We start from the raw sequence: 25738 nt of genomic DNA, 5'->3' as shown, positions 1-25738 counted from the left end.
GCAATCTTTGGCAACAAATTCGAAAGTCTCGGATATATAAAACCGCGAATAAGGGTGGACGTTAAAGCATTTAAATCCACAAACCAGGCAAAAGAAGTGCTCATGAGCGAGTCACCCAGCGTGTTCGCAAAGATTGGCGATATAGCACAGCTCACTCGCTAACAGGAATACCGCAATTGGACACGTTCGCGGAGCCCTTCTCAACAACGAATAAAACAAGTCCTCCACTGGGTAAACCATAAGACTAACAAGCCACAAGAAGGGACTCGACAACCGCCAGCCTCCTTCTGCTTCTCACACAGAATGGCGCAGAATGACGCAGAATGAGGGCAGAAGCGGACGCGTTGGTAGACTGACTACTTGTGCTCTCTAGCACTCTAACCACTAGACCCATCGAGCCGTTCACTGTCGCGGACAACATATGTACGATCATCTGTCACGGGAAAGCGATCTAGGAGAGCCACAGCCCGCTTTGAGTTTCTCTTTAAACCCTCCGACACTACGGGCAAGTACGGGACTTGTCGGAGCAAATCAAGAACTCGTCTCAGTATGCGACAAGCATCTCCTTCTTGTAAAGACGTTCCGCTCAAGAGCTCCACCCAACTTATACCACTGGCCCATGCCTCCACCAACCCCATCAAGTCTGCATCTAGAGAAATGGGAATGAACACATTCGCTTCGGATTGCACTGCAAAGAGTCGCACTCTCTCCCCAGCTGCTTCTCTAACTGCTTCTTTTGTGGCCGGAGAAACTTCGTAGCTCATGTAAGTATCTGGTCTGGTTGACTCCATCTGTGTCGCTCCTAAGATGGCTCCGAGGTGAACTGGTGAGACATGTTCAAGAGATGGCTGCAGAAGTACCAGGCTGCTCCAAAGCTCATTTTCGGATCGCACCTTTGCTCCTATGCTCCCGATACTGGTGACGTCGTAATTGTCATCAACGAAACCGTAATGTTGAAGAACTGAAACTATAGCCATGAACTCCTCCCAACTGCTGTTTTGCATGGTCTCCTCGTTCGCCTTGATTTGATTACTGTCGTCACGTCCATTGCCTTGAATAGTAGCGTAGCGCTTGGAAGGACCCTCTCGTTTACTTTTTCTTGTTTTCGTACCGAAAGGATCCATGCTCCCGTCCAACGTAGCCTGAATTTTTGGGATCGCACGTCTAGCTGCCAGAATGACTGCTACATCTTCATTTCCGTGAAGTTCTTGTTCTGCCACCTTTCGCTTAGCGTGACTGACTCTTTCCCGTTGTGCAAAAACTTCTGGGGGGTGGTCGTTTGAGTTGGGGGGCGTAGCAGTTGCCTGAGACCCACTCATCTGGGCTCGTTCTTGACGCCAGTCCCTCACTATTTCAACAATACGCTCCAATCCAATCGGTAATGGGGCGGTAAATTGCTCCCCGCTAATTGAGTCCCACTCACTGCGTCCGGGCAGAGTCACTTCATTCCAAGCAGGAGCTTCTATGGCGACGTCTATGGCTTCCTCATCGTAGAACAATCTTGAGACAGCGTTCTGGTTGAATATTCGGAGATATCCGTTGGCATCCACAGCTGCGAACATAGGCAAAATTCCAACCGACTCATTGTGCATGTCCAGTAGAACTGCTTCCACAACACCGTGTGTTTGTTCCGCCTCGACGTTGTCGATGCCTTCCAGTTCTAAATCTGACGAGCTCAAATAAAATGACCTCAGTTCGGCGCCCAGATCTCCATCTGCTGCTGCGGCGAGGGCGGCAGAGTATCCTCGACGCTTCTGCCGCCTTTGCGATCCAGTCGACCTTCCGGGCTTCTTCTCTCTCAGCAAGAGCTTCGTTCCAGTTGGCGCAAACGTTAGAGTTTCTTCGATAAGTTCATCATCCATTTCAATGCTTTGTTGAACCAAAAACGATAAAGCGCGTTTTTCCGCCTTGACTCTCTCCAAGCTTTTTACATAAGTTCTCAACTGCTTCTCATCAACCGAGGATACAATTGTCCTCGCTTCCTCCAAGACGGACTCAAGCGCCAATTTTTCCCTGACAATTGCCTCAATGTTGCCAGGAAGAGACCTATTCCCTGTTGATTGGTATGCAACTTCGTTAAGCTGCTTCTCTCGCAGAAAGTTGCCAAAGGACCTATCAACTAGCTTCTTTGCATCCTCTAACGGCCGAGCAGACAGAAGATTGAGCACCATTCCGTAGTTAGGTGTAAATTTTGACTGCAATGCATCGACGTCAGCTGTCAACACCTTAAATGCTTCCAATGCACCCTCGTTACGGGATCGCAGAACTACAGAATGCCCAAGAACGTCTTTACCGCGCCTACCTGCTCTTCCCGCCATTTGCAACACCTCACTGGTTGTAAGAGAAACAATACCTGCATCACCGGCGCGTTTGGACAACGACGAAATAACAGTGGTGCGAGCTGGCATATTGATACCTGCCGCTAGCGTTTCAGTCGCAAAAACAACTTTGATGAGTCCATCTTGAAATAGCTCTTCGACGCATAGTTTCCAAAGCGGCAAAAGGCCGGCGTGATGGCTCGCAATGCCTTGAAGTGCAAGGTTTAGACGGTCAGCCTGCACCAATCCGGGATGCTCTGCTACAAAAGCATCCAGTCTCTCTCGGATCCTTTCGCGTTCCTTGACGGACACTAACTCTGTTCGTTCCGAAGAAGCCGCAACCGCAGCGCGATCGCAGCCTGCGCGACTAAATATAAATATGATACAAGGAAGCATGTCATTCCTTGAAAGATTTCGCACAACATATGGGAATGACGGAATCTCAGCGTAGCGATCTCGTGAACGTTTCTTGCTTCTAGTAGCGATCTCGTGATATTTGCCCTTCATAACTTCAATGCCATCTCGAGAATCGCCTCTATTTCTCTGTGCTCTGCCGTTCCTGTCGCGCACATCTTTCAAGTCCTTTACGCGGCGAAGCAACTTCGGATGAAGCTTCACGTCGCGCTCAGAGTTGCCACCTCCCTTTCTTCCGCGACGCCCAAAACCACGTTTATGGCCAGTCTTCCTAGTATCGTCTGCAAATAAAGGAGTCATCCCCTGTTGGTCGCAGTACCCAAATTTCAGTGGAACGGGGCGCACGCTGGATTCTATCAAAGCTGTGCCTCCCTGGACGTTCGAAAACCAATCTTTCACATCTGCTGTGTTCGACATCGTGGCGCTAAGGGCGACAAGCAGGACGTGACTTGGACTGTTAATGACGCTCTCCTCCCAGACTGTACCTCTGTCGCGATCATTAAGGTAGTGAAACTCGTCAAAGACGACTGCAAAGAGGTCATCCGTAACAGACCGATAACTAACAACTTCGGTGGAGTCTGCGTAGAGCATATTTCGATAAACTTCGGTCGTCATGACAACAACATCTGCGTCGCGATTCACTGTGACATCGCCTGTGAGCAAGCCAACTCGACGCTCGCCGAAAAGCTTTTTGAAGTCATAAAACTTTTGATTAGATAACGCCTTTAGCGGAGTGGTGTAGAAAACTCGTAATCGTCGACATAAAGCAAGGTAGACAGCCATTTCGCCAACAATTGTTTTCCCAGCACCAGTTGGTGCAGAGAGGACAACACTCTCTCCATTCGCTAGGGAATGTAGCGCTGATGTTTGAAAATTGTCCAGCTTAAAGGGAAAGGTTGAAAGGATTAATTTTTCCTGCGCGATGACATCCTGGGGGTCTAGTTCATTAAAGCGAGCCCGAAGCGACTCAATTGCATCCTCTCCCAGCGATATGATATTGGAAGCGGTCGTATGTGAAGCTGTTTCATTCGTTGGCAGCGAGGTCGAAATGCTCGGGGTTTCGCCTGGGGGTGGTGCACAGGCAAACGTGCGTGAAGCTTGATTTAAAAATTTTGAGCGGCTCTTTCGAAGGGGATATGGTGAAACTGTTCTTGTTAGCAAACGATGCGAGGTCAGGAAGGAGGAGAGGACGCGCACTGGCAAGATGGGACGGGAAGTTAATGCGAGCGCGGAGCTGCAAAAAGCGGCCGGCATCACGACTGATGAATAATTCCGTATGAGTGCTAGATGGACCGCTGTAGAGTCATGATAAGGTCGTTAAAGAGTCCGCTTGAAGACGGTATGAGGAGGGAGATCAACTTGCCGATTGGGAATGTGACGAAGGCGACAATATGACAGGACGCAGTCTCCGGTCTACCAGGCCTCGCTCAGAAGATGTAGAGCAATTGCGATTTTTCAATTACAAAATTAACACTTGAATGGAAGTCCTAAAGAGGTTTTAAAAAACACACGCACACAGACGTGTGCTCTAGACGTGTTGTTCTTGACGCCAACAGCGGGGACGAATACATTCACTGCAGAACCGTCCACGCCGTGTCAACATATTCGCCGCGTTGCACATCCGCTCATCCGCTGAAGGAGTGGTTTTAGAGCGCTCCCGACCATCACGCCGTGCTCTCCTCAGATTTCTCGTCAAAGAAAACAAGAGAATTGTGCATTGCTGCGCTCTCTTCATTATTTCCACGAACAGATCCGATCAGCCTAAGAGTTACGCGCTCTTAACCGACATCTCCATTCAGGCTTTTCTATCTGTCCTTCAATGCGTGATATCCTTCTATCCGGTACTGCGGGTTTTTTTTCTTCCTGCGCGGCGGCCTTTGCAGTTCATAGAGCACTCTGGAAAGCTGCTGAGGATCAATCGCAGCAATTGGACGAATTAGCGGGTCGTTCGCAAGCTCATTCTGTGATTGCACCGAAACGGAGACTTGTACGTTTTCTTTCTTTGCTACCTACCGGAATTGGTAGTTCTTGAGCGTCGTTTGATGGTACTAACAATTTCTTCCATTCTCTCACACTTCTACTCGGTTCAACATACATAGGCGGATTCTTTTGAAGGCTTCATCTTCCGTCGGTTTAGCCAATGGTGGAATTCAAGTGTGGATAACGTACATGGTCGTCTTTTAGGCTTACCTGACACTGTCAACGGAATCGTTCAAGATGCCAAATCTGGCAATGAATCTCCGCCTGTTTCCAAGTAGACTCAGTCGCTTCTGCGATCTGTAAAGAAAATAGAGGCACTCTTTAAGTAGCACCGGGACCTTCCTTCTGGTTTTGAGCTTTGAAGTCAAGTTAATCTGCAACTGGGATGGGTGAGGGTTTTAAGCGCTTGCGCCGGATTTGGATAGGTATAAGAAATTGTGCATGTCAGAATTCAATCCTTCCTTCGTTGTCCTACTTGCAGAGAAGAGCGTAGCCTCCACAGCTCAGTAGACAAAGCCATCTTACTACGCCGTCCACAACAGCTGGCGGTTCCACATATTTTCAAAGAGTATGATACAGGCCATACTAATCATCAGGTAGTCATTTTGAACGGGTCGAGAAGTCTTGGTCGTAGACAAATTGGAACAGCTTCTGGAAGAAACAGAGAACCAAGCTCGGCCAGTCGAGCCTCTTTTTTGAGGTACAGATTTTTAGTCGTCTACAATACATTTCACATAGAGACTAATCCGATCGCGAGCCAAACAGTTGCCACTGGGTTATGAGATAATAATTTCGGGTTTTCTTCTCTGACTACTGCGGGGTTGAGTGCAGAAAGCGTAGCAGCATGTACCGTAGCATACAAACGAGACTTTGTTCCATTTGGAGGCCAGAACAATTTTAGGTGTCGTAACACAAGCTCAAGTCCTCAGTCGAATCTTCCGTCGATGATTTCTTCACGGGTTCCTCCAATGCTTGCCGCAAACAGCCCGGATACTCTGATGGCGAAGGAATCTTTTCTTCTCTTTATCACATGGCGAAGGGATCGGTACAGGGGGGGGACTCGCATTAGTGCCGCTTTTATTATTGCCACCCTCCCATTAGTGCACCCCGGGACGCATGAACACGAAAAGTGCCACGTGTTATACGGGTCCAGCTGTTAGGCTGTCTCCCGTCCGTGTCAAACACAAAAAGCCCTTTTTAGCCCGATCCTCCTCAAGCTACTGCACACCGTCCACCGACTTTAGCTTGTAGTCGTTATGGCTCCGGTTCCAGAAAAGACGAAAGCGACTCGCAAGCGTCTGACCATATCGCAGAAGCTCGAAATCGCAGATCTGCTCGACAATGGATACCGTACCACAGCCGTTATGCGACAGTTCGGCATTGCCGAGCGGACCGTACGAAACATCAAGGCAACTGCTCCCGCATTGCTCCGCGTAGCCAACCAGAAGCCCCAGTCACTTCAAGCGAAGACCCGTTAGTCCATTATGGTCCCCCATCTCGAACTGAAGCTCCTTGAATTTCTCAACTATGCCAGATCAGCAAAAATGCCAGTAACACAAACTGTCCTACAAACGCGGGCCCTCATGATTAAGGAACAAATGCTCAAGTCTCAGGTGACAGGTAAAGATCGCACCACGCTTGACAAGTTCACAGCATCTCGTGGATGTAGAGAAATTTGTCAAGCGACATCTTCGTTCTGTAGCCCTGCACGGGGAGGGAGGGGAAGTACAAGTGCAGGAAGTCGCAAAAGACATCAACATCCTGCGATCACGTTTGCGCAATTTCGACCCAGAGAACATCTACATGTCGACGAAACAGGCCTGTTTTTCAAGCTGCTACCTCGACGCAGTGCGTGCGGTGCGGAATCCACCTGAAACACAATCAAGTGATGAAGATGAGAGCGCTGGGGATACGATAGGAAGAAGCGCTATACCCTCTGCGCTGGAAATCGCGGAATTGTTTGGAGATCTGGAACTTCTGGCATCTGAGTGCCAAGTTTCAGACGCTTTATCGCATCCAAGGTCAGCAAAGCGCGCGTTTCTCACTGCAAAACATGATAGAAAACCAACGCCGATCAGGCAGATGTTAATTTCCGAGTGCCTGTAAATGGATGTGACGGCGTCACTTACTAATGCCACCCTCCCAATAGTGCCGTTTTTGGGGTCTCACACGGGGCGGCACTAATGCGTAGGGTCCCCTGTACTGCGTTACCCACTTCATACGCACAGTACCCTTGGGTACAGTATACTGTATCAGAATGGTGTATTCTCTCTCTTGTGCTTGGACGGGTACGTGCGTGCAGGGTGCGGCAGGGTACAGTACTACCGTACAGTAGTACAACTGTACAGTGTGTAAAGCACCGTGTTGCAAGTGCACTTCAAATCTCGCTCCCACACGCAGTCTGCCTATACTTGCACCTAAACACCTCTATCGCTCTATCTGCACAAAGCCATCCCTTTGCATAATTAGCCATGAGCGCTTTGCACGAACCTTTCTGTCGTTTTATCACTGCTCCCCACTGAAGCGCGCACTATCCATGACAGAACCAGAAGAGGCAACACCTGCTTTCGGCAGAGCCAGGTCAGGAGAACGGAATTCTAGTTTCCATCACAGCTATATCGTTTGCACAGCCGTCTCTCTTCTTTTTATGCCGATCATTGCAATTCTCGTGCCTATTTTATATTCGCATTGGAGTTCACTGCTTCCATACGCACATCTGTCTCTTCAACGAGCAAAACTTGGAACGGTGCTGAACAACCCAGCAAGCTTTCCCGAGCCACCGTACGTATTATTCTCATCAAGAGTTGTACTTCCTGATCGATTCATCCAGCCTGCCTACATATTTATAAACAATCAGGGCTCCATTGCGATAGTGCAGCAGTCTCCTTCATGGTCATTGGTTTGGAAAACTATAGTTGATGTTTCCCCACACGTGGTCATGCCGGGTCTTATCGATCCTCATGTCCATGTTAATGAACCAGGAAGAACCTCTTGGGAAGGATTTGAATATGCATCTCGAGCGGCTGCAGCGGGAGGAACAACAACCATTTTGGATATGCCCCTTAACAACATTCCTTCAACCTTAAACCACAAAACCCTAGCTCAAAAGATAAATGCTCTCGCATCGACAAAGTCCTATGTTGATATTGGAATCATCGGCGGGATCACAATGCCTCATGTTCCATTTTTGACAGAATTGCTGGATGGTGGTGTACTGGCTTTCAAATCATTCATGGTGGACTCGCAATCAAAAGACTTTCCAAATGTCTCAAAGAAGAACTTGAAAGAAATTATTGGTGCGTTGGACCGGCTGTCATCGGAGCCAGGTGCAGTTTCTAAACCTATCCCTTATATTCTGCACGCGGAGCTTGATTTAGGCCCTGATGAAGAAGATGAACGAAACAGACGAGCTTCAGACTACAATCACAGATGCTACAGTGACTACGAAGCATCTCGTCCTTCTTCTTGGGAAGTAGAAGCTATCCGCTACGCCGCTGATATAGCGAATAACTCAAACGTTCACATTCATATAGCGCATGTGTCTGCATTCGAGGCTCTTGAGCTATTGCGTGAAATCCGGTGGGGCAATCGCTTGAAAAAGGCGATTGTAACCGCCGAAACATGTCCTCATTACCTGATGTGGGCAAAAGAAAAAATCGCTTTGGGAGGAACTCTCTTCAAGTGCTCGCCTCCAATTCGCTCGGACGATAATCGTAAGCTTATAGTACATCAGGCTTTTCAAGATGATGCAAGTTCAAGAGCAATTGACTTGATTGCGTCAGACCACTCTCCGTGCCCCCCAGAACTCAAGACCACGGACGGTAACTTGACTGAGGCTTGGGGTGGCATATCCGGGCTGCAGTACAGGCTGCAAGCTACTTGGACAGCAGCTCATGCGATGAACGCCAGCCTGAGTCGAGTGGCAGAGTTGCTTTGTGAAGTGCCCGCACGACTCTTTGGCATTGACAATATGAAGGGATTCCTGAAGGCTGGTCTCGACGCTGATATTGTCATTTGGGACCCAGAATCATCCCAAGTACTAACTGAGGACAAATGTCACCATCGCCATAAACTGTCGCCATACCATGGACTTAAGGTGCGGGGCATTGTGCTCCGCACCTTGTTGCGAGGGCGATCAATTTACAATTCGCAGGGCACCTCAATGCATGAGCGTGTTCAATTCGACGCGAGGCTCGGGAAGCTCCTGTTTCGTTCGTCTAAGACCGGCCTGAGTCGGTCAATAGCACCAGACGAATGGAAAAGCGCAATAACGCGAAAGTAAAAACGCAGCAAAATCGAATGCATAACTGGGGCCTTCAAAAGCTGGAGTTTACTTTGCTATGAGTCGTCTTTCTTTTCCGCATGCGGGGGAGTCGTGGAAATGGATTCTGAGATAACACCGTGGTTGGTGTAAATGTCCAAGTCTGCAGCTATTGCAAGAGCTTTCTTTGCAATGTCTTCCGCTGACATGGAGTCAATTGGCAGCAGTGCTCTCGCTGCCGCAATAGCGTAGGAAGACCCAGAACCAATTCCGATGATTCCGTCGGGGCTTTCCAAAACATCTCCCGTGCCCGTGACATACAGAGATATGGATTCGTCGCATACAAGCAACGAAGCGTCGAGCCTTCTCAAATACTTATCCATCCTCCAATCTTTGGCCAAGCTGACGCAAGCCCGCAAAAGCTGATCGTGATGATCTGGATGTTCATCGAGCTTACCCTCCAGTCGATCTATAAGCGTGAGCGCGTCCGCTGTGGCGCCTGCGAAACCAGCAATGACTTTCTTTTCTGAACCAAGCCTGCGAACTTTGCGAGCATTTGGCTTGACAACAGTGGCACCCAGAGTGACTTGTCCATCACCGACTACCGTTACTGAATTATCCTTGCGTACGGCTATCACGGTAGTGGATCTTGATGGCTGGATTTGTCTTTGTGCATAAAGGGGCGTTGTGGATCGGGTGATCCCGGCAGCTACCGAACCAATCGTTGACCGCATGACGGCCGACGACTTGGTGAAGAACATAGTCTCTCAGACCAATTAGAGAACACGACCTGATACGACGGCCGCAGAACTGGGCAATGTTACAATCGAGGGCGAGTGTACCATACCCGTGTCCAGACGATACGCTGCGCGATTGCTGTTCGCAGATGTTAGGAATGTCAAAATACCGGCGTAAAACGCTATGGAGGTACAAGAGACGATGCCGCGGTCGGAGAGTGCTCAGCAGCAATAGAGACTGTTTCTCACGTATTTGGCTTTTTTTGCATTTCGATTGTGCTCTTCCATTCATTCCTATCCACACTTAAATCATGGCAACACCGCAACGGTTTGCAAGTTCTGAGAATACGTTCTTTATATTGCCCATCGCATGACTGGTGCGGGAATTGCGGTTGCATTGTTCCCCAAGAGCCTTCGCCAATTGCTTGGCTGAAAGAGAATCCTCCAGGAGAAACAAGTCTCACGTTGCTGAAATGCACTCGGCAGATCTTTCCTCCCATTGTATTACTGTAGGGACCTTTTCTATTGCTCGCGGATGACCAACAGAGTGATTCATTCCAAAGGGTTACTGCGCTCAAGGTTGTAATCAAGGATGCAACTCTACGCCTGATAGCGTTCTTAGGTACGGGCGCGCACCTTCGCCATCTCGCCCTACTGCTATGCTTGCCAGGGGGAGCAGTACATGCTGTGGATCGCTCTTTCCCTACCTGCAAATATGCACGATTTGATTCATTGGATTGACCTACAAGGTCTGGCTACTCACTAATTCGCTACTAATGACAGGAACCCTCCGCCGCGCTCTTAATCACACGGGAATACGGCAATATAACAGGTGCAAGAATCCGTGCGCCATTGGAGCAAGCCACTAATACGGAATTTCAAATCTCTCCTGTGCAGCCTGCTGCTAGCGCCTATACTCGACTGTGTTGGGAAAATGGGCCCGGGTGACGACTACAGAAAAGTGCGTACCCAAAGGCTTAAGTCCTAAGACGTATCCGCTTCTATGTTGCACACCTCAGGAGCAAGCCGGCACGGGAAAGCCGACTCGCGCGTAAATGTGCATAATGCTTGTCCGATATGGGAGGTAGCAAACTGTTAGGGACAACGCATATTTTGCTGACGCTGACTTTGTAAAAATGTGCAAGAGGTCCTCTGAGGAGCTCGCACAAGTTGGGAGACTAGCTGACATCACGTTACTCCTCAGGCCGAAAAACGTCGTCCCGCCCATGCCCTTGTAAGAACACCCACGTGCGGAAGACCGAATTTCAGAAGATGCACAAGTCTGGCAGGAAGACAAGATATCTTTTGTTATGAAAGATGCGTCTTTTCAACTTCCAACCACGTCGTCCCTGCGACTTCCATAATTCTGAAAAATAAGCTCAAAACCCTATCCCGGAGGTGGCGCAATGACGATCGCATTCAACATCGATGGGTGGCGTTCGCATGCATTTTCTGAAGCCAAAAATCTTTGCAGTTGAACAGAGATTCCACAACTACGTCTGATGCTCTATTTGGACAAAATTCGATACGCTAGCTTCGCACCGGTCGATTCAAACATGCTGCGTTGCGCCGTTCCTCTGCCGACCTGGTCATTTGTGCTGGTAAAAAAAATTAAATGCGCTTCCAATTCAACTAAGCCTCAACACGTTCGCGCCCAGCTGGTTCCTCGTCCCGGTGACACGAACCACTGCAATGCGAAGACTGCGAACAGCAGAAGCAGGCATCATAATGAAACCAGGCCGGGAATATGTACATCAGTTAACAGATCTCGTTCCGCCTGTACAGTACGACAAATGTGAGAGCGGTAATTGTCGCAGGCCTTCCTTGGCTGAACACAGCTCAACTGCAATCTCCAAGCAGTACGCACAAATATGATTACAGCGGACAGATCGTGACATCGTCCGCATTCCTGCACTTCAACTGCGAGAACTCGCTGACATAGACCTCATAAAATGGCTTCTCGCGAGCACCTGCAGATCATTCTTTTGTTCGGCATTTGCGCTTTGATCCTCGGCCTAACCTTCCGGTTAGGAAATAATCAACTTCCGGTCACTGCTTCGAGCGAGCGACATCATGGGAAGATTCGCAACCTCAACTCTGAAAATGAGCAAGATTCCTTCCCTACTGCGATGAGCGAAAGTGAAACAACTTCGTTTTCAACACAGCCGCCAACTTCCGCTGCACTGACAGTTTCCAGATTCCTAAGAAAACTGGATCTTTGGTTTCAAGGATTTTGGTCCCCACTTGGCCGTCACTATCTCAGTACAGACACATCGCCATCCCTTCCGTCTAGGCCACGATTCGAGCTGGTTTTCGACGTGGACTCGAGCAAAGATAAGAAGACTTACCAAACGGGAGAAATCAACGGGATTAATGTTGCCTTCCATAACCCTTTTCCGGCACGGAGACTGCGAGGCATAGCTCTTTTGATACATGGCTGTCGACAACAGGCCAGTGACTGGTTCCAACTTCCTGAGCATCGACACATAGCTGCACACCTCCTCCGTAAGAGGCTTGCTCTACTTGCAGTAACCTCCTCGAACCGCGTCACAGGGTGCTGGAGCACAAGGTATCCACACTGGGAAAATGAAGATGTCTCCCGGGTAATGATAGCAACAAAGCGTTGGAGAGTTGACCGCACCATTCCATCGACTGCCCCAATATACGCTGTTGGGATATCGTCAGGCGCGACCATGCTATCTATTCTATCCTCTTCGAACGAAATGCCGAGTATGGTCGGTCAGGCCTTATACATATCCCCTGGCAGCCAACGTGCCCTGAACAATGCCACGAAATCATACCCGAGCACGCTTTTTGTGCGTTTGACGACTGACCGTCACTACGCGTCTGCATCAGCCATCGCATTAGCAAGAAGGGCCTTGCTTACCCGCAATGTACCCATGGTCGGCGAACTGACAATGCCGAAGGTCCAACTCATGCCGACAACGTTGCACCACAGGGAGCCACGAATTTCGGCAGAGATATCGCGGAAAATCTTTGAGGCTGCAACGCACGGTCAGTATCACAAGATAGAGCACGCGATGAAGACTTCCTCTGACGAAGAAATTGTGGCCTTTTGGAGAAGCCGTGATTCAAGGCGTGCGGCCGTGCAAGTGATGCGAGTTGTACAGGGGCTTCATGAGGTATCAGCCGTGTGTGCAGAAAAAGTAGCTGATTGGTTGATAGCTACAGAGCGCTACTCATGAACGGGAACAAAGAGTCGTCAGGGCGTGCGTTGCCTCTGCACTGGAGCCTGTGAAAGAACAAGATGAAAGGAAATTTCAAAAACGACTCCCAGTCTCTTGGCTTGTATGTAAGAGGGATGAAGATGATGTCATTGTACAAAGTTGGTAGACAACTGCTATCACGAGGCGAGAGGTGCATCAATTCTGAAGAGCAACGTCATCAGTCAAAGCACCTTTGGAGCTGGGAATAGAGTCCAACCTTCTCGGATCGAGCTCAACAGCCATTCGCATTGCCCTCGCGAACGCCTTAAAACTAGCCTCAATGATATGATGGCTGTTCAACCCAGCACGCTGGTTAACGTGAAGCGTCATCTGAGCATTGCCAGCGACTGCCATGTAAAACTCCCTGACAAGCTGCGTATCGTACTTGCCAACCTTTTCAGTAGGAATCTGTAGCCCATACTCGACATGAGGTCTCCCAGAGAAATCCAGAACCACTTCGATCAGGCTTTCATCCAGCGGGGCGACGAAATGACCAAACCTTCGAATACCCTTTTTATCACCCAAAGCCTTTGCGATAGCCATACCGAGAGTGATGCCGACATCCTCGTTGGTGTGGTGATCATCGATCCAGTAATCGCCATCGGCGCGGATATGGAGGTCGAGAAGACCGTGTGAGGAGAGCTGATGAAGCATGTGATCGAGGAAGGGGATGCCAGTCTGAACGTCACATTGGCCCGTGCCGTCGAGGTCAACCGTGACTGAGACCGAGGTTTCTCGGGTTTGTCTTGATATAGAGGCGCAACGGGCAGGACGATAGTGATTGTGGACTGACGGGGTTGATGCGGATTTGGTCGAGGCAAGAGGTGTGGAAGGAGGGCCAGGAGCTGGGGAATTTGTGGCACACCGCCAGGTGGATCGGTGCCGACATACCAAAGCGGTTAATGGAAGGATAGGTTTGTTGGAGAGAAGCAAGGGTGGCTTCGGAACAAATGTAAGGAGGGAACGCACCATCATGTGTGACAGTGGGAGGGAAGCAAGAAGATTTTCGACGTTGACAGAGTCACTGCCTCGAGATGCCGTTGATCACTTGGGAAGGTAAGTTTCCAGGCCAACCAAGACGTGAGTTGGGGCGCGAGGAGGACAGGAACACGCAGAGCGAGAAGAGATGCTGCCGGAAGCAGTGCAGGCAACGGGTGGTCATAGAAAGCGACGACGCCAGCACGATTCCATTACTGTAAGATAGTGCTTACAAAGACGTTGCCTTACAGAGCCGCTGAAGTGTGTGGAACAAGTTAACTACTGTACAGTAAAAGCATGTACTGTACAGTAAGAGCGTGCACAGTATGATACGGAACAAAGTGATAGAAAGAGATGTCCTGCGCAGTACGGCCATGCTCTTGCTGTGCGCAGGGGCGATCTCTCTCAGTTTACAAACGATAGAAAAAGGGGCAAACTAGCCGATCGATCACAAGAGAGATCGATCGATATGGACAATTCAATGGACAGAACATTGCTGTACAGTTTTTTGAGGATTGAATATTAATGAAGAAAAATAAGAAAACGAAGCTCTCCAAGGCGGAGCAAAAACATGTCTCGTGGTTTTGCGTGCAGCACGGTATAGGGCGACCCATTTCTACACAATGGTCATGCTGGCGGTGAAAGGCTGTCGAAATAGGGGCAACTTTCGACTACAGTACAGGGGGTCGCAATATAGTGTTACCCGGTGGCAGTGGGCCAAAAACAGCACTATATCAAACTAGGCACCATTAAGATAATGAGATTTACGGCTTTTTTTGCAGCACTGCTCAGAAAGACCGCTCGCAGGACGCCATTGACGCGCAACTGGGATGCGCACGTTACGAGTAAAGACCTCGTGCCAGGGGCCGGTGGTGGCAGAGGCACGGGTGAGGTATGAGATAGAGCGAGGCGCCCGGATGCGTAGATGCACTCGCAGGGTGAGGGGTTGAGCAAGTCGTGTGAATACGAAGTGGGTGGTGTTTACTGAAGTGCTACCCTCTCTCTTCGCCCGCAGCTAGTCAGGCGTGGTATAAGATTCCGAAGACGCGCGCGATAGATCAGTCTAGAAGATGTCGGTAGTGACGAGGGAAAACGCATATAGGAAGTAACGCGTGGAGCATCTATTGCATAGAGTACAAGTGGAGCCTCGACGGTTTCGCAGCGCAAAATTCGGAGAGGGAAAGGTGCACAGGGCGCAATTCGACGCAACAGCCATCACTCATACTTTACATCTCCACTAAAGACTCAACTCTAATTGAGCATTTCTGTTATTTCCAAAATTAGTATAGCTGCCGAGCCGTCGCATTGACTTCCTCCTTTTTCGCAGCCATAAACGCCTCTCTGGAGACCCTTCGTTTTTGGCTCAAAATTCGTGCCACCTGCAGAAGGGTAGCACTATATCGGAGCTGGCACTAACAAAGATGGCACTGTGTACCTTTAGATTTCGTGAAAAAACTATGACTGGGGTCACAGTAGGAGCAGCGGGTCGTCGCCCTTGTGATTAAACTGGCCCGATCTGTTTAGTGCAATCAACAGTTGAATTACACCCAGGCAACACGCTCTTGAAGTCAATAATATCGTTTTCATATAAAGTTGCCGCTGTTGCGGCATGGTCCGCAGGGGCAAGCACGAAACTCAGGATCCGCTGCCGGGAAGCCGGCGCATTGCCGCAGGTCAGCTGCACTTCATCCGCAAGAATCTCACTCACTTGACAGCGCACCGCGGTGGAAGCCCCGTTGGTCTGTCTCGAATGACTTCCACCTTTCGCTCCACCTCACACCCTTGGCCATGACCCTGCTTTCCTGCGTCATGTCCAAGATTGACGGGTTGAATAGTAATGCTTCGGCCAGCCAGTATCCTTGTCGCTTGCAAACCTCGACCCACCTGCCGTACAACCGCATGAAGTCGCACGGCATCACGTGGAGTCGCGCGGCATCACGCCACAGGTAACGCCATGATGAGGATTGCATCAGTGTACTGTAGTACAGTACCGCAACCCACAGAGGTTGAGCTCGCTGAGTCCCCGTCTATCCCTCATCTCCCAAGCCTTTGTATTATACTGTTCAGGGTGCAAACACCGGAAAACAAATGCCGCAGCCGCCCCCCCCCCCCCCCCCATACCACCGTAAAACTGCAAATGCGTAAACAACCCTAATAAACCCGGTTCTCAGTAATTACAAGAGACTGCCTTTTCACTATTAAACGAACTTCCTTCTTCTCGCCGCTATACTTGTCGTTCCTCCCCTCTCCACTGTTCAAGCTCGCCCCCACGCCCTCAAGATCACGACAACCCAAAATGACGGTCTTTTCCATTCCTGCGTTCTTCCTTGTGCTTCGAGAGGTCCTGGAAGCATGCCTCGTCGTCGGTATCGTTCTTGCCTACCTTAGTAAGATCGGTGCCACTCAGTACAATACATGGGTCTGGATTGGTGCTGGTGCAGGTGTAGCTGTTTCAGTGGCCGTCGGTTTGGGTCTTGGTATTGCCTTTTGGATTAGTGGAGAACAAGGATTCGCAGGTAAGGCTGAGAAGACTTTCGAGGGCGTTGCCTTCCTCATCGCCGCCGCCCTACTCACATGGATGATCATCTGGATGATGGCCATGGGCAAGGCTCTCCAAACAAACATGGAGAAGAAGCTCGACAACATTATCGACAGTGACGAAAGCGATTCCAAGAGGCGTCTATCAATTTTCCTCATGGTCTTCGTTCAGGTTCTTCGCGAGGGTATCGAGACCGTGATTTTCCTCATTGGTAGTTCTAAGGCGGATGACCAGGGTGGCTGGAAGGCCATTCCCTTGCCAGGAATTCTCGCTCTTCTTGTAGGACTTGCTATCAGCTACCTCGTCTTCAAGGGTCTCTTGGAATTGGACATTGTTAAGTTCTTCACTATTAGTGGACTAATTCTCATCGGCTTCGCCGCTGGATTGGTCAGTCATGCTTTCCACGAGATCCAAGAGATCGATGCCTTCGGCACTTGGAAGGTAGAAGACCCCGAGGTGCGTGACTGGTACAACCATCCGCTTTGGTCTACCGAGTTCTGCTGTGATGACGGCGAAAATGAATTCTTCGCCATGCTTCGAGCGCTATTCGGTTACCAGGACAAGCCCACCTTCATCGAGTGGGCGACCTATTTTGCCTACTGGCTCATTGTCATTGCCATTTTCGTGGTCATCAACTGGAGCCTCATCCGCGCAAGCAGGTCAAAGGTCAGGAGCTACACCCAAAGCTTCGCTCTTCTTTCCCTCTTGTTCAGTTTCGTTGGTTTTGTCTACACCCTCATTAACGTCACGTGGGTGGGAACTCTTTCTATGACTCTCGCATTCATCTTGTCCGTTGCTTGTAATCTTGCCGTGTTTGACATAACGCTCAAGCTCTTGAAGTTCCTTGCCCCGCTCCGACGTGTGCTTACTCTTGGAAGTGGAATTGGCTTTGGAGTGTTAACTATTTTCATGCTTGTCATGCACCTAGTCGAGATGGAATGCATCGGCAGGGATGAAGCAAATTGTGGAATGGATGTTTTCTTCTTCTTCGGACTCATTTTCGACGGCGACTTTGTTGAGACAAATCGCCTGAAGTCAAGCTGGCCGTCGCTTACCGCCTTGTCATTCTCAATCGTGGTTACTACCTATTTCTTCGGTGCCTTGTCGTTGCTGCTGGTCCTGTACGCGATGAACGTTGGTTCAGATGGCACGTACATGGACGACAACACTGTGTATGTCAAGGACTCGGAGAGCATTGAGAATGGCGCGAATGCTTCTAATGAGATGAACGATATGGCCCCTGAAGCCCCTGTTGCGGAAGTGATCTAAGTGTTTTAGGGACTGTGTGCCGTATTTGTTTCGTGTGCGTCTTTACATGCTATATAAACCCCTATATATGATATTTGCATACCATATCTACAGCACATGTTTTTAGTCGCTGCCTGTTGTGTTGAAAACTGTAGTTCTTTTGGTTTTTGCCCTCAAATTGCATGTCTCACAACTTGCCCGCCGGTGGTTTGTCGGGGACTTTTCAGGTGTCCGAAGATGTTGGCAGGAGCGGACATAGGGCGCTGCGGCCAGTGAAAGTCTCGGCGAAGCGGTATGGAGGTTCTGTTTCACATGCGAACCAGTACGAATCCGAATCACAACAAAACGCGGACCCCAGTATTGTCCTTTTAATGACAACGTGCTCCATAAGAGTTAGTAAAATCGAGTTTTAATAGTCAGTTGCAGCGCAGTCGAAGTATGGGGGTCGTTTTTACTGTTAAAGACGACACTGTTAATATGGTCATCACACCTGAGCAAAAGACAGTGAACTCGATAGTTTAACTTGTGTACTGTTCTTCTTATTTCGCGCTCTGTTTCCTTGACTTGTAAATGACTCACTCACACAGCTCGTCTGCCAGTTTTCGAATATTAAAGAGAAGCCACCTGGAAAAGTAGATGTATCGCTGCCAGCCAACAGCAGCATTCTGTTATCTCCTTTTGCGGAAAGAAGTGTTCCGTGGTAGTATAAAAACGTTTCGGAGCGTCTTCATAGCTTATCTTCACTGCTTTTTCCGACACACAGGAAACCCCCTTACTCGACTGGTTTTGTTAGAGTATTTCTCCAGCTAGGGCATCGCCCGAAGTCGTTGGATGACTTTATGGAACCGGCCTCAAACTGCTTTCGCATCCCGGACTATGTAGCTAAAGCTTTGCATTACAGTAGTAGTACCGCACGGCCTGCGCCTTCCATTCGTCAACTCTTCCGAAGTTGGCAACTGAAAGGGAACTATTAATGAACTATTCCGCCGACAAGGTAGGCAACGCCTTCCTATCCGACACTGCGCATATTTAGTTACAATCGTTTTCGGTACTGTACCCTTGGTACTTTACTTCTGTGCAGCAGTGTTGCACCGGATACTGTACCTTATCGGTACAGTCGACCCTACGCATTAGTGCCGCCGCGTGTAAGGACTAATATTACGGCACTAATTCGGAGCGGCACAATCAGATGGCAGAACCACTACCCGGCCAGAACTCTGTTACAGTATTAGAGTCTGCTGTTGTTGCCTTTGACCCAGTCTCTCATGCCTAGCTAGTAGGTTCTAGAAAAGCTCGTTTTGCGGACCTCAAGTGCGATAAGGCATTGCTCATATCGCACTCCACACCCAGACTCTCCAAAGACCCAAACAACCTTGCTAGCACTACAGCACTCGGTACTGCCCGCCTCTCCGTAATTTCACACTCGCCTTCTGCCACACAATCATCCATCATAGCATCACTGGCAGACTGATTCTGTAGCTCTCCACCATAATGTATTGAATCGCAAGCATCACTAATAGAAGCTTCTGCCACAAGCTCATTAGTCTCGATCTCAATCCATTCCTCCACATCGCAGGGTGCAACGTCTTTGTTCTGAGCGTTGCAGCGGTTTTGGTCACAATTTGTTGGAGTGAAGGAAGAGAGCGTTTGATGTTTCGGATGGTTCGATCTGAAATTTTGAACTGACGCATTACTGTGGTATTCGCATTCCCGACCTGCAGCAGATGCCCAACCTCGATTTTCTGTGCAATCGTAAGGCGCGTACGCTTCGCTTTGGCGATCTTTTCAGGAATCATGTTAGGGTCTTTGAGTGAGGTGCCATCACCAATTGAGCTGAGGCGCATGAGGAGTGGGCGATGACGACGTCGTGCATGACACGTGGCAGAACTTGTGTCTGCCGGTTTTTGCGGCACTAATTCGAGGGTGGCAATAATGAAAGCGGCACTATTGCGCGTCCCCCCTTGTACAGTATATTACCCTAAAGGGTACCGAAGTTCCTTTATTCAATCCTTTTGAGCGAATGCCATCTCAGAGAACGTCCAGGTGTCACGCTTGGAATAAAGGGTACAGTATTTGCATTTGTTCTCAATACAGTACTGTAGTACTGTATAGAACAAGCAACAATAGTCATTGAATAAAGCATTTACAGTACTGTAGTAGCGAAAGACACAAGCTCTGAAAGTATTTCCGGGATTAACCACTAAATTTTCGTGCGTGCCACAGCCACAGCTCTCATTGCTGACTTTCACGCTCGTCCGAAGACCGTCGATCTGGTCCCGAGACAAGCAAAAGAGAGTTAGAGAAAGGTAAAGTTTACTCGGGCTACCAGACCGCGCTCACCCTTGTAGATCCCGGCTAACGCCGAGACCACTTAGTGGTCATTAGTTTCGTCCGACACCGCCCTCCTTCGTCACACCCATTAGGCCCCTGCCGCTTCTGTGGCGGCAGGGGCCGCCAGCGCCGGAGCCTCGGCCGCACGCCGAGGGGCGAGCAAAGTAGAGAACGACTCTTAGACTTTGCTATATTCCGACAACCCGGAGGGCGCGAGGTCACAGAGCGGCCGTCGCCGCCGCCGACGTAAATAGTGCACCGGAGTGCGAACTGTAATTCAGTATCCTTAGTATCCTCCCTTCTCATACCTCAACCATCGCCGCATCGACAAAGACGCACCAATTCTCCCACAATTCCACAACCCATACACCAGCGCATCGCACTGCAGAGATCTGCTCCAGGATCAAGACAGTCATGCCTCGCTACGGGTGCTTTCCCATCACACGGTACCCTGGTACAGTAAAGTTTACGTGAAGCCTGCTTCTGTGATGCAGAACGCCGTCTAGTTTTCGTACAGGAGTTCCAACTCCTGTACAAATAATTGACCCCTTTAATGATATTGGCGTGTACGGTACCGTTACTGTACTTGTACAGCACTAGGACCGCCGCGGCCGCTCCCAGCCCGTTGCAAGCGTGGACCGGCCCCGACTCAGCAATCGCCGCTGTGAATCATGTGCTGCCACATCAAATATGTGATAGTGTACTGAAGTGTACAGGTGTGACATCCATGGATGTGCCGCGGTAGTGAAGGAAAGCATAACTCTACGAACACAGTGGGAAGGCGCAATCAGCCAGAGCCTCGCAGCCGCTCTCTATATTTTTCTGCCTTCCTCTACACCTCGATTTGTATCTTCCTCTTATCAGTCCATTGCATTTGAACTAGCCACTGCGTATGGCAACTTACAAGTAAACCGACACCACTTGTGTCGGTATGCGCAACGGTCGCCAATACCGTTGAAAATCTATGCTATACAGGACCCTTTGAGAATCGGCCTGCAAATTGCCCTTTCCCTCGTACTTGCACAAAAGCTTTGGGCTGCATGCCCTTCCACTGCGACCGACATTGCTGGACCTTCCAGACCTGTACACGCGGACACGTGAAGCACAACGTGCAACAACAGGGCGGAACACGTGGCCATGCAATTACCCGTGAGGGGTAAAATAGGTGCACCTTTGGCAAAGCCTTGTGAGGGCAAGCGGATTGTGGAATTGCAGCCTCTGCACAGTTCCTTCGCTGTTGTCCACGTGTGGGGGGGGCACTGGAAAATTAATTTTTTCGTCGCTTGCAACTCGGTTGCCATAGAATTGGAGTGTGGATTTTAATCATTCGATCTCATCTCTTCCGATGCATAGGGTGAGCAGAGAGGAAAGCTGTAAGAAGAGTACCAGCACTACAAGTGCACAAATGGTAGAGCAGCAGAATATGCCCCTTCCTTGTCCCTATTTCCTTGTCCTGGTTCGCGCCTCAACCGTTCAGAATGCTTCTCTTGCGCTCCTAGTCCCCGCAAAGCGACGAGCCGTCGCCAGTGCACTTCGAGAAAATCCGTTTTTCCTTGCCAATAAGTGAACACCTAATGCAACGCAACATGCCATTACAAGGCCAAGTTGACATGCACTTCGTAGTCTGCGGAGAGGGAACAAAGGACGACGACTGGGTCATGGCCGAATACACCGCCGTGCCGTACACTAATCTTCCCCACCCAACGGCTTTCAGGATTCTCACAGTACCACCGAGCCCGGAGGTGCACCAAAGTCCGATAGTTCGCATATTCCCCAGAGAAGTGCAACTTATTTCCTATTACGCAAACGAGTTGTCCCCTGTTCTGTTTGGCACATTGCGAAATGCGGAGCCGACGATAGGGACAGCCCCGCTTCCTCATTCGCGGGACAAACTTCGCACGAAAGCACCGCAGTTATCAATATCAAGGCATCACATTCGCGGCGCAAACCAAAGAGGAACCCGAATGGAGCACTCATTTAGTCCGTCTCCACGGTCACGGCCCAAGGCCCGAAAGCACTCTGATGCGGAAACCTTTCTTGGTCCGAGTGAACTTTTAGAGCCTTCACAGCTGCCGTTGGCCTTCTTAGCACCAGAATTGAACCGGAGGTCGCGATTTCAATCACCCCAGCCAAGGAATTCCTCGCCTACAGTGTGGCCAACCTCCCTGCTGTTGCCACCAGCACTCAAACCTACAACCTACAAACCCCCCAGTCCGCAAGCTGTGCCCAGAATATCAACCCGCTCCAATGTCTCATCCACAGTGCGGCATGCCCCGTCTCTATCTTCAAGCAAGAAATATGCACATGTGGCATATAGTCCTTCCCGTGCCGCATCTGTATTGACTGAAAGGGCATCGCTGAATTCGCACCTCAACAAAGCACAAGCAGATGTGCTAGAAGAGGATAGGGCCGTTGTACATGAGGCACAAGCAGATGTGCTAGAAGAGGATAGGGCCGCTGTACATGAGGCAATCTATGAGCGCAATGCAATTTGTCACCGTGAAGGAGCACTATCTTCTCACAGGCGACGATCCTCAGCCGCGATTCTCCATGGCGCGGAACGACAACCTGTTTCCGCGACCGCTGCCCTTGACATTCCTTTGCCAGAGGTGCCGAGAATTGGTAAAACTAGTCTCGAAAAGGTCGTAACGAGGGATCCCAGCCCCGAAAAGGAAGAAAGGAGAGTCGAAAGTTTCGTTTATAAAAGTGAAACACAGTCATGCGATGACATAGTATGGCAACTCGAAGCTGCTGGATCGAGCGTCCCGGCGCAAACCAGCGGGAGCAGTCTAAACATAACGTCGAAGAACATTCTAATAGGATGTTCTCGCGGGAATGATAGTCCCTACTCCGGAGAAAGACTGATTTCGTCGACTGAACGAGCGAAGGCTCGGAATGCGAGCACGTCAAAAAGTGTATCCGGTTGCCCTAAACAGTCACGATGTGTGTTCGGAGAGAAACCCCGGCCAAAAGGCAGACAAGTCTCAAAGCATCATAAAAGACCACGCCCGGGAAAGCTATTGTACAAGGAAGAGTTCGAATCCAAAAACAAGCGTTATCGTGGTAATGTTGATTTAGACGCCTCCCCGGTTTGCGTCCTGCGAAACTCTCAGGACGCGAAGACTTGCGTGACAGGACCGTGTCGAAGTGCTACTGTGAGTCATGGGCTTCAACAGACTACCGTGCCCGTGGAGCCGGTACGTTTGTCTGGAGAGAGACAGGCGCCTGCCCGGGATGAAGGCGCCATGACACCAATTCAGAAAGAGAGGCCACCATCCATTGACGATTTTCAACCTTGTATAGCCCAGATGGTGTCATTCGTTCAATGCTACGGTAGCCAAATCAAATGTTGTGATGATCGGAGAATGAAGCTGCAACAACTTCTACCTCTCCTGCTCCAACCTGATTCGTGGCACTCGTACCTACAGTATCGTTCTGCAGAAGAAAGAAGTCTGAGGGACACTGATATGTTCACGGTGCTGACACGGCCGTCGCGGTTTTCCGACAGAATGACCGGCTTGATCGGTCATGGACACGATGTCAGAAAAAGAGATACCCTTGAGGAACCACAACAACACTACAAGAACCAGTCTAAAGATGCTTATTCCTTCGCGCAAGTATCAAAGGATGGCCCTGAGCCATTTCTAGACGAAGAGGATGTTAACCCTGTGAAAATGGCTAACGCGCGATGTCGTTGAAAAGACTGCATTCTGACGAGTCCCTTAACGTTGTCCGTAAAGTCGCGAAAACACGTGTTTTGGCCGCGAGTTTGCTCGGCTTTTCTGATTGCAAACTTTTCAGACAACGAGTTTTGCAAAACTCACAGCATAGCGAAAACTCGGGACATGTGAGTTTTCCACGAGTTTTCACATCCGCCTGATTACTGTACGGCAGTGCCGGATCGACCCGTCTTGAAGGAAAACGAAATGGGGTTTCCGCTCTCTCATCAGCACAAACGAGTCTTATACTGCACAGTTCGTACCGGTTGGCGTCATGGACGCCCCTATCACTTCATCTACCCAGGGTCCATCAACGGATCGAAGCACCACAAGATCTGCCACATACGCTGCTAAAGCAATCGCAGAAGACAGACAAGTAGAAGCTTCTAAAAAGCGGTCCTCTCTAAACGGCCCCCCTCAGCCCGTCAAGAAGACGAAACACATCGCCCTTTCGACTGAGAACTATTCTATCCTTGTGGCGAGCTACAATATTCGCTTCAGCGAGTATTCGCCCAGGTGCACGTGATCCGTCGGACGGCACAACGATGTACCAGACTTGCGTTTGTTGCGGGCAGGTACCTTGCTGGAGGTCAGTCTGCAAAACCCGTCGTGGGATTTTTCAAACTCGGGTTTACTTTACGTCCGGCGAGTTTGTGGGCAAATGGAAAAAAATAACGCGTTGTTCTTGTTTGACTTGACACCAGCGGCGTGGAATTTTTTTAACAATAAAGTTGAACGTTTCAACTTAAAACCCATCGGCATGGGACAGTAGCCACGGATACTGTACACAGCATAATTCCGCGGTTATGCCCATGGCGACTCTGCCCACAGGGGCAGGGGACGCGCAGCAAGTAAAGGGAGGGAGGGAGGGAGAGCTAAACAAGGAACTCTACATCGGAGTCAAACGTCAAGTGACAGCGAAGACAACTTGTCTATGTACTCTTCTATCTCGGTCACTAATTCCACCAGATACCCCTAATAGCTGGGCAGCCACTAAAGGGAGGGTACAGCAAGTATTGAACTGCGTCACAAACTATTGAACGGAAAATATTGCTGCCAAATTTAACCAAATTCTAGGTTTTGGCCATCGCTGGTTGACTTTTTTGCCAGACGAGTGGGAAAGTCATTTAAATACTTCGAAACCTTGTGGGTATATTTAAAAACTAATCCTCTCACTCACGCTTGCGCGGGGTTTTTCGTATTGGGGCGGACTTCTCAAAACATGACACTCCGTAGTTTTGACAGAAGCGCGACAATGTGCACAAACGTAACCTGGTGGTGGTTGATTGAAAAGAAGTTGATGTCATTTTACTCTTGGTCGCCAACTATCGGCGTTACTTATAGTCTACGAAATACAGTACGGGCCATTAGGGCTGGTCAAGTGACTCTCCTCCGTGCACTCTCGGTTGTTGATAATGTTTGCACTCTCTGTCGCTGATAATCAGGTGACTCTCCTTCTTGCACTCTCGGTCGATGATAACGTTTGCACTCTCTGTTAATGATTATTTGGGACCGTCTGAGAGTCAATAATATCTAAATGCGCTGTGCTGTAGGGTAGAGACTTTAGTCTACGATTAATGCATTGCAAGTTTTAGAGCAAAAACACCGTGACATATATTTCATATGTGTAACACACGTGTAGGACAAATATCATACGTGCCACACACGTGTCAAATCAAGAACAATGAAACATGTTCAGAATGTACTGTAGAGTGCCAATGTGTGCAGATAGTAGACGTCTCAACACAAAAATGAAGCATGCTCAGAATTGCTACAAAAGTGCAACTAAGCACATAAACGACACGTGTACACGTTGAAAACCGAAGTTGTTCTGTTTGTGTCGATATCATTCCGGTGCAATTGATCCGGAATGTTGCACAAGATTTGCTCTAAGATTCACTTCTGTATCTGCAACTAGACTACTGTATCCCCTGCCCTTTCGTTACCTTGATTCGGACAAGGTAACCCACATGGGGCGAGCGCGAA

The 25738-nt window shown here is 49.5% G+C and overlaps 9 protein-coding genes; 5 read left to right on the top strand and 4 right to left on the bottom strand.

The window, feature by feature from the left end:
• Nucleotides 1-55: 55 nt before the first annotated feature.
• Nucleotides 56-3986, bottom strand: CHC_T00005385001 (hypothetical protein). XM_005717250.1 is given in 2 exon segments: nt 56-377; nt 378-3986. 1 exon segment carries the CDS (start codon nt 3984-3986, stop codon nt 378-380), a length of 3609 nt encoding a protein of 1202 aa, XP_005717307.1. The 3' UTR covers nt 56-377.
• Nucleotides 3987-4319: 333 nt separating this feature from the next.
• CHC_T00005384001 (hypothetical protein) lies at nt 4320-5043 on the top strand. XM_005717249.1 is given in 4 exon segments: nt 4320-4551; nt 4552-4719; nt 4832-4990; nt 4991-5043. 2 exon segments carry the CDS (start codon nt 4552-4554, stop codon nt 4988-4990), a joined length of 327 nt encoding a protein of 108 aa, XP_005717306.1. The 5' UTR covers nt 4320-4551; the 3' UTR covers nt 4991-5043.
• Nucleotides 5044-6277: 1234 nt separating this feature from the next.
• On the bottom strand, nt 6278-6511 carry CHC_T00005383001 (hypothetical protein). The gene has a single exon (XM_005717248.1). It carries the CDS (start codon nt 6509-6511, stop codon nt 6278-6280), a length of 234 nt encoding a protein of 77 aa, XP_005717305.1.
• Nucleotides 6512-6515: 4 nt separating this feature from the next.
• On the top strand, nt 6516-6818 carry CHC_T00005382001 (hypothetical protein). Its single transcript, XM_005717247.1, has one exon. The coding sequence runs from the start codon at nt 6516-6518 to the stop codon at nt 6816-6818; it is 303 nt and encodes a 100-aa protein (XP_005717304.1).
• Nucleotides 6819-7248: 430 nt separating this feature from the next.
• CHC_T00005381001 (hypothetical protein) lies at nt 7249-8994 on the top strand. Its single transcript, XM_005717246.1, has one exon. The coding sequence runs from the start codon at nt 7249-7251 to the stop codon at nt 8992-8994; it is 1746 nt and encodes a 581-aa protein (XP_005717303.1).
• Nucleotides 8995-9050: 56 nt separating this feature from the next.
• Nucleotides 9051-9734, bottom strand: CHC_T00005380001 (hypothetical protein). Its single transcript, XM_005717245.1, has one exon. The coding sequence runs from the start codon at nt 9732-9734 to the stop codon at nt 9051-9053; it is 684 nt and encodes a 227-aa protein (XP_005717302.1).
• A 1928-nt stretch (nt 9735-11662) lies between these two features.
• Nucleotides 11663-12916, top strand: CHC_T00005379001 (hypothetical protein). Its single transcript, XM_005717244.1, has one exon. It carries the CDS (start codon nt 11663-11665, stop codon nt 12914-12916), a length of 1254 nt encoding a protein of 417 aa, XP_005717301.1.
• Nucleotides 12917-13093: 177 nt separating this feature from the next.
• CHC_T00008556001 (imidazoleglycerol-phosphate dehydratase (IGPD)) lies at nt 13094-13909 on the bottom strand. The gene has a single exon (XM_005717243.1). The coding sequence runs from the start codon at nt 13907-13909 to the stop codon at nt 13094-13096; it is 816 nt and encodes a 271-aa protein (XP_005717300.1).
• Nucleotides 13910-21607: 7698 nt separating this feature from the next.
• Nucleotides 21608-24503, top strand: CHC_T00005378001 (hypothetical protein). XM_005717242.1 is given in 2 exon segments: nt 21608-23731; nt 23732-24503. 1 exon segment carries the CDS (start codon nt 21608-21610, stop codon nt 23729-23731), a length of 2124 nt encoding a protein of 707 aa, XP_005717299.1. The 3' UTR covers nt 23732-24503.
• Nucleotides 24504-25738: the final 1235 nt, after the last annotated feature.

The sequence above is a fragment of the Chondrus crispus genome, genomic scaffold, assembly GCF_000350225.1.
Source record: "Chondrus crispus Stackhouse genomic scaffold, scaffold_29, whole genome shotgun sequence".
In the NCBI taxonomy this organism is placed as follows: Eukaryota; Rhodophyta; class Florideophyceae; order Gigartinales; family Gigartinaceae; genus Chondrus; species Chondrus crispus.
This window is presented reverse-complemented; position numbering and strand designations above follow the sequence as displayed.

Excerpts from the sequence above, each read along its gene's own strand:
- CHC_T00005385001 (XM_005717250.1), bottom strand. The coding sequence starts at position 3,986 with ATGCCGGCCGCTTTTTGCAGCTCCGCGCTCGCATTAACTTCCCGTCCC.
- CHC_T00005384001 (XM_005717249.1), top strand. The coding sequence starts at position 4,552 with ATGCGTGATATCCTTCTATCCGGTACTGCGGGTTTTTTTTCTTCCTGC. Across the intron at positions 4,720-4,831 it reads TTGCACCGAAACGGAGACTT|GCGGATTCTTTTGAAGGCTT; the intron begins GTACGTTTTCTT and ends CAACATACATAG.
- CHC_T00005383001 (XM_005717248.1), bottom strand. The coding sequence starts at position 6,511 with ATGTTCTCTGGGTCGAAATTGCGCAAACGTGATCGCAGGATGTTGATG.
- CHC_T00005382001 (XM_005717247.1), top strand. The coding sequence starts at position 6,516 with ATGTCGACGAAACAGGCCTGTTTTTCAAGCTGCTACCTCGACGCAGTG.
- CHC_T00005381001 (XM_005717246.1), top strand. The coding sequence starts at position 7,249 with ATGACAGAACCAGAAGAGGCAACACCTGCTTTCGGCAGAGCCAGGTCA.
- CHC_T00005380001 (XM_005717245.1), bottom strand. The coding sequence starts at position 9,734 with ATGTTCTTCACCAAGTCGTCGGCCGTCATGCGGTCAACGATTGGTTCG.
- CHC_T00005379001 (XM_005717244.1), top strand. The coding sequence starts at position 11,663 with ATGGCTTCTCGCGAGCACCTGCAGATCATTCTTTTGTTCGGCATTTGC.
- CHC_T00008556001 (XM_005717243.1), bottom strand. The coding sequence starts at position 13,909 with ATGGTGCGTTCCCTCCTTACATTTGTTCCGAAGCCACCCTTGCTTCTC.
- CHC_T00005378001 (XM_005717242.1), top strand. The coding sequence starts at position 21,608 with ATGCAACGCAACATGCCATTACAAGGCCAAGTTGACATGCACTTCGTA.